This window comes from Eschscholzia californica, unplaced genomic scaffold (assembly GCF_041429995.1).
Source record: "Eschscholzia californica isolate CP2 unplaced genomic scaffold, dmEscCali1.0.p SCAF_3, whole genome shotgun sequence".
NCBI classification, from domain to species: Eukaryota; Viridiplantae; Streptophyta; class Magnoliopsida; order Ranunculales; family Papaveraceae; genus Eschscholzia; species Eschscholzia californica.
Window position 1 is genome coordinate 26,757,731 of NW_028238420.1, and position 7,451 is coordinate 26,765,181.

Here is a 7,451-nt window from a genome sequence, read left to right on the forward strand (position 1 = left end):
GCATCATTGGAAAGATTTGATTTTCTTTCTGATTTTAATGAACCAACCGACCTTGTGAGATCGGTGTGATATTTATCCCTAACACCCTCCCGCAAATTGAACGTCAATTGACATCGAAGGTTCAATATGGGACACAACTCTAAGAATCGTAGTCGGGATAAACTTTTAGTGAAAATATCAGCAATTTGAGAGTGAGAGGTGATGAACTTGACATGTTGAGAGCCAGAAACCACCTTTTCACACACAAAGTGGTAATCAACCTCTATATGCTTCGTGCGCCGATGAAACACTAGATTCGAAGTCATTGAAATTGCACTCTTGTTATCACAATAAATTAAGGTTGGGCGCAACGAAACAACTCCAAGTTCTTGAAGAAAAAAAGTATTCCATGTGAGATCAGCAGTAGCAATAGCTAAGGCACGATACTCTGGCTCTGAACTAAAGCGAGACATTGTCAGTTGTTTTTTGACACTCCATGTGTAATATAACTGGAACCAAAGAAGATAGAGAAATATGTGGTAGAGAGGCGTGTATCAGGGCAGCCAACCCAAACAGAATTAGCATAAGATAATTACTTATCACAGGCAGAGTCTCAATAAATATGCAAACCCAGAGGGAGTGTGCCTTTGACATAGCGAAGAATGCGTTTAACCGCCTGAAAGAAGACTTAATCCTATCACTGTGACGTCGCAATACTTACGCTCGACACAGGTACTTTGAGAAGGAATATAAAGACAAAAAAATAGGTTTTTCAGTGCCACACGGAATTAAAAGGAATAAAACATTGAACTTTGCAATTTAGCTCCTCCTCCATTTGTAAAACTTTGAGTTTAGTCGTAAAGTAGTTCTCCACCAAGTATTTGAATGTTAGAAACTTAGAATAAAAATCAGACTTCATACGAAGAGGAAACAACCAAAAATGTTTACTATAGTCGTCAACAAACAAGACATAATACTTAAAGCCAAATGAAGAGACTTGAAGGTCCCCCATAATTCAATATGAAACAAGAACGAAGGAGAATCTGCTCATTTATAATATAAGTCGAAAGGAATACCATGACTCTTGCTCATACGACAAGAGTTTCAAGATGAAGACGACTGACTAGTAAACAATTCAACTAAACTATGCTTAAGATGAAGTAAATCTAAAACTTTAGATGAAACGTAACCAAGCCGATAATGCTAAATATCTGGAGGAGCTTTAAGAGACAACATAGTAGATGAGAAAAAAGCAGACTGAGGTTGGTCAAGAGTCTATATATAGGTGTCCATGCCTACTTCTGGTTGCTAGAATACGCCCATTCTCCTAAAAGATGGTGAAACCATGTTTAGAAAAAATGAGAACAAAACCTAAGTCATCAGTGATAAGACTAATAGATACCAAATTCTTTTTGAGTTGAGGGACAAAAATAGCATTCAGTAAAGTAAGACGACCATGAGAAGTATGAGAGTGAGACAACCTTTTGGGGAAGCAATGGGGAACCATCACCTATACCAACATTGAAGGATATATGTCCTTAAAGTCTGAAGGTATATCCTTCTGAAGGACTGTCCTTCGACCAAGATGGCAATACGTATGATTTGGCTCATAGGATAATGATGACTTTATTGGAAGATCAATCAATACGGTTCAATTAGGAGTCGTAATGCTTAGCTAGAAGCCGCTTACGATTGTCGGATCACTTCGGTTATCCGTGGCTAACATAGACCGGATCTTACAACGGGTTACACATAAGAATTGGTAACTTGAACAGTGAGAGTAGACTAATGGGAACTTGTAAATAGATGGATATGATCCAGTCTAAAAGATAGAAAGAATCGGACTCGAAAGAGAAGTCCGAAAAGGTAAAAAAACCACTTTTAAGGGGCAACCGGGGATTCCCTTAAGGGGAGATCCCTGGCCGGCCTAATTAAAGGGGTGGGCCAGACACAGCAAGCCCATTAAGGTCTGCTCTGGCCGGCCGTACCATGGGGAAACCCTAATTAGGGGTTTCCCCATATTAAAGAGTCCCGGTTAGTTTAAACACTAACTTGTGCGTATCTTTTCGGAAGGGACTTTTAGGACTCATTATTTGATTAAGACTCTACTAAGGTAATGCCTATATAAAGCCCCATTATGAGTTCAGAAAAGGTGTGGAATTTTTTCAGAAGAAAATCATCCCTATCACACATCTTAGAGAGAAGAAGATTTTAGAGAAAAAGTTCTTATTCTTTCTATCATGTCTAGAAAAAGCAGTTCTTCATCTCAACCTTCAAGAAGGTCCTAGCTGACTTAAAAAAGGGAGTTCGGGTTATACAATTCGGTGTCTCAAGTAGAGGAGCTCCACTTGAAGCTCTTTATCTTCCGAATACCGGTCGGAATTTAGTTAATGGGAAAGCGAATTCAGGTATTCTTCTTCATTTTAGTTCATTGATATGTTCATGTATAGATCCTGGACAACCTAGTGTTAATCATAAGATGATTGAGATTCCGCTACGAACACTAGTAACATGATTAGGTTATGTATTAGATACGTGTAATTCCCAACAGTGGCATCACGAGCCGTTTGCATGAAACTATCTTTGGCTAGAACGAATTAGATTCGAACTATAGATTGATAGATAGAATTGTTTGAATAAAGATTCGGACAAAATTTTGATTAGTTTGAAAAGTTTTAAAACACTTTCAACATGTATTTGAAAGGGTTTCAATGCATAAAATAGTCAAAATTATATGTTTTTGGAAAGGATTTTCGAAAACAGAACTAACAAACTAAAAATTTTGAAAAACAGATTTCAAAATCATGGATTTTGGGTAGTGAATAGTGCAAAAACAACAGCTAAACACCATTAAAACCAGGAAAAAGAAGAAAAAAGAAGGTTGGAAGAGAGATTTTTGGAAATCTCCAAAAAACTCTCTAGCCGGACCGGCCAGGACGCGTCCCGAGACCGCGGGACTGGAATTTCTAGTCCTAATAGGACCGGGACTCCTAGTCCCAACCGGACTGGGTGTCCGAGAGAATATCTCGGACATCCCAGACGCGTCTGGGAATCCCAGTCCGAGACGTACGCGTCTGGGATTCCCAACTAGTCTCGGTCTGGGACCGAGACCAAGGACGCGCCTCCAGGCGCATCTAAATGCATATGGAAGCTTCCAAACGCGACTAGACGTGGTTGGAGGATCCAGACACATCTAGGACGCGTCTGGCGCGTCCGAGACGGCTGTTTCCGTCCAAGGTACTGGACGCGTCTAGGACGCGTCCATGGCATCTCGGACTTGGAGTCCGAGACGGCCAATTGCCGTACCTTGACACGTCTAGGATGCGTACAACACGTTCCAACCGAGCATGGCCTAGGGCCATGTCGAGCTAGACCGCGTCTAGGACGCGACTAGCTCGAGCCGACCGACTTGGTCTAGGACCAATCCCTATAAGTCCGAACTTTTGACTAGCTTGACCGAGACTAGTCAAAGGACTTTTTGACTAAGTTTGACTCGAGTCTTTCCGAGCTTGACTTGGACCCATTGGGCCTTGACTCAAGAGGGAGTTTTTTCTTGCCTTTTCTTTCGATCTCAAAACACACTTTTTCCGACATGACCCGGGCTATCCAAGAGCCCAAAACGGAGTTTTCCGAGTTTGATTTTAGAAATCACAAAGGAAGAAGCTATGTGGGCCATAAGTCCGAATTTTACGAAAATTGACTTAGAAACCCATTAGACATAGATATGTCACAATACCCACGATTAACTATACGGAACATGGCAAAACCTATAAACGAATCTAGGTCACATACTTTATTCATGATTGTCATATATTTTGTATGTATATGTGAATGCATAGTGTAGTATTGCCTTTAGTTAAGTAAACGATTCTTGTTTCTAAGCACAAATGAGTATGTGCCCGAATAATACTTAGAGTATAGGGTCTAGAAAAGCCATTGATGAATCGAATAATGAGATCATGATTCGAGTGGGAGTAATTAATGGTGGTTCAAGGATGAAAACCCAAAGAACCGTTAGGCGAACAAGAATAAACTAAAAGATGAAATCTTTTAGGAAGGCTCTATTAAGATTTTACAGAAAATCTTAGGAGAAACCACATAAAAACTTACGTATAAAAATCACGAATGGTTACGATAGAGTTCACAATAACGCAACCTGATAAAATACGTAATAATCCCTAAAATAATTTTGAGTATAAACTGGTTATTAATAAGTGTGAAGAGGGCCAACTTTTACCTCGGGACAATACGGGTAGATCTATGAAGAGGTCTACGCGTCTAAACTGGTTTTACTCAACGAGACAACAAAAGGATTTTGGATTTCGAGGCAAAGGATTAAGTTTGACATTTAAGTGTGAAACTAATCAACCAAGAGTCATAGGAGTATGATCAGTAAAGATGTTACTCACCCAGGACGACGGGGTTAAGGGCAGTGCCTTAGTACGCTTAACTTCGAAGAATTGGGATCTTGGAATCGTATTATTCAAAAAGGGATAAAGAATTTTGAATAATATGGTAAAATTGGAAATTTTGATAGGATAACAAGATTAAGTCACTTTGCATTCTTTACATGTAGTTTAATTATGGCAAACAAAGAAACACTCAACATCCGTTGGCTCATCGAGAAAGAAAAGTTGAACGGAGACAACTTTAAGGTATGGGAACGGAATCTAGGACTTGTCCTCAGATCCGAGAACAATGCAGCTGTCTTGGAAACTCCTATTCCGATAATCACTGAAGAATCGACTAATGAGGAGAAGGAACAAGAAAAGAGACTTCGGAGGAAATCGGAGCCTGTAACGTGCTTAATGTTAGCAACCATGGAACCCAATCTTCAGGATAAGTTCATACACATGGACCATGATAGGGCAACTTAGGGAATTGTTCCAAAAGAAGTCCAGAATAGAGAAGTACGAGACGTCAAAGGCAATACTAGATTGCCGCCTTGAAAAGGGTAAGCCTGTAGGGCCACATGTTTTCAAAATGATCAGTCTTTTTGAGAAACTAGCACGACTTGGAGTCGATCATGGCCGGGATTTTGCCACTGCTATCATTCTGCATTCCCTTCATCTTGGATTCAATCAGTTTAGAATGCACTGCAATATGAATGGATGGGATAAATCTTTGGAGGAACTACACGCAATGCTCCAGACACCCGAAGAGAATATCATAGTAGTTGAACCTAAAAAAGAAGTTCTAATGGTTCAGAAGGACAAGGGATTCAAAAGGGACGAAAACCAAAAGAACAAGAGAAAATTTGGAAAAGCAAAAGGCAAACAAGTTGCCAAAACCAAGAATTCCTCTTGTGACTCCAAGTGTTTCTATTGTGATGCCATAGGCCATTGGAAGAGAAACTGTCCCAAATTCCTTGAAGACAAGAAAACAGAACAGTAGTCTCCGCTAAAGGTAAAAATGTTAAAAGTTGATTCAATTAAATACAATTCCCTTAAAAGTATTAGATACCTAACGCTCATTTCATTATGAATGACAGGAGCGAATGGGAGCTGAGTATTTAACTAAAGGAGATGAACCTGTCGAAGAATCAAGGAAGCAATAGTTGCTGAGAAGGCTCCAGAAGGATTTTAAATCTCATATAGGCATTACTATTATTAGATACTAGTAATTTTTCTTTTCATTTTAAACATCTCTCTAAAATTGGATTTATGAGAAATAAAGTATTTAGATTCAATATTTTATGATGTTCTTAAGAAAAGTACCTAACATTAAAGACCGAACGATTCAATTAGTTATTCTAATCTAGTCAGACAACTAGGATGAACATAAAACATGGTTCAAACTAACCGATCTGACAAGATCTCTTATGACAAAACAGAGGTCAATTAATCACTAAAACTTATGTTGGACATAAGATAGTGGTTAATGTGACTAGAATCAACTAAGTGCTCGAATTTAGGAGAAGTTTTAGAAACTTAACCTAAATCCAGTAATGAATCAATATGACTAAAAATATTGATAAGATCAATAGTCTAAGTCATAACAAGTCTTCCAAAGCGATAGTGTCTAAATACAAGCTGCATACCCACAAGAACCCCAAAAATGCTATAGAAAATTGAAAGAATTCCATACGAATATGGATTTTAGAAAGATTCTAAAATAGCCTTTCAATTATAGTTTGAGAACTTCGGACATAGTTTCTTCTTCTTCAAAAGAAGAAATATGGGGTTTTTCCTTCACAACATCGAAACAAAATTAGATTGTTGCTCTCGATGGTGTCTTCCTTGAAAGGAGTTGTTTCAAGAAGACAAATGGGAGAAAATATTTGAATCTGATTTGAACCGAGCAACAAAAGAACACAATGGGAGTACGAGAAACTCACCTAACTTCTTAAGATAAGTTAAGAAGGTTCTACGACATTGTTCAAAAACCCGTTGAGTCTTCAGAAGACTCATATAAACTATAGCAGAAGACTCTGAAAATTGGTTGAGAGTCAATAGGAACGAAAGTAAGAATTGGTATTTAAACGTTCAAATAAGAGATTCAGGAGTTGACTCCCTAAAAGAATGGTTAGATTCCTGTTCGACAAGAGGGTAAGTGGGAGTGAAACCATTTAGTTTTACGTCCTTTATGTGAGACATACGAGAATTGAGAAAACAGTTAAAGAACTGACTCAATAGGACACCAGACGAGGGTAACTAAATAAATTGGGCATCGAAATCTATAGGTTATAGATTAACAGATGATATGACACATTCAAAAGAAGTTTTGAAACGTCCAATTAGAAATACTCTTAGAGAGATTCTACCCATCTGTCATGGATCACTGCTAAGCAAGAAATCAGAACTTGGAATTCTGATGAGCAAAAGCATACATGAGGGAACACTTATGTCACAAAACATAAGATCGATTATAAAGATTATCGATGTTTACCCGCACATCTAGAAATACATAAGTATTTGATGTCATCGCCCATAAACAACAGAGAAGTTCCAAAGGATACTTGGAGTATCTAAGAAAGTATATCTGAAAGTAAAAGTTGAAGAAAGTCGTAAAAGCAATCTTCCGAAAATAAAGATAGGAATCTCTTAGGAAGGACAATCATGTGGAAAAGAAGTTTTTCACAGTGGGAGTCGTTGCAAACTCTACTGGTAAAGAAAGAACAATTAAGACTTAGGAAATGTTAGTTTCAGTTTAAGAAAACTAACATTATCGTAAAAGCTGACGAAGGTGTTCTTCAGCATGAGAATGATAAGCAAAGTGAAAACGAAAAGTGGATTAAATCCATAAAACTAAACTGTCACCTTAGATCGAACATGGAAGATGTACGAATCTAAGGAGTTAGGGTCATGAAATACTGCCCTAAGAGACTTGTAAAATTGGGCACGTAAAGAGTTTAAGTGGGGAACTCACTTTTACAAACTCTTGTTATCCGAAATAAATTAAATTTATTTCGTCATCCAAATTATGGTTTAGAATTTAGACGACAGTCCAAAAATGATGGAAAGTTCCAGGCA

At 38.2% G+C, this 7,451-nt stretch overlaps 1 protein-coding gene across 1 annotated transcript; it reads left to right on the plus strand.

Annotated features, from left to right (window-relative positions):
* The first annotated feature begins 4,962 nt into the window (after positions 1 to 4,962).
* LOC147549255 (uncharacterized) lies at positions 4,963 to 5,373 on the plus strand. The gene has a single exon (XM_086668268.1). The coding sequence runs from the start codon at positions 4,963 to 4,965 to the stop codon at positions 5,371 to 5,373; it is 411 nt and encodes a 136-aa protein (XP_086524394.1).
* The last annotated feature ends 2,078 nt before the right edge of the window (positions 5,374 to 7,451 follow it).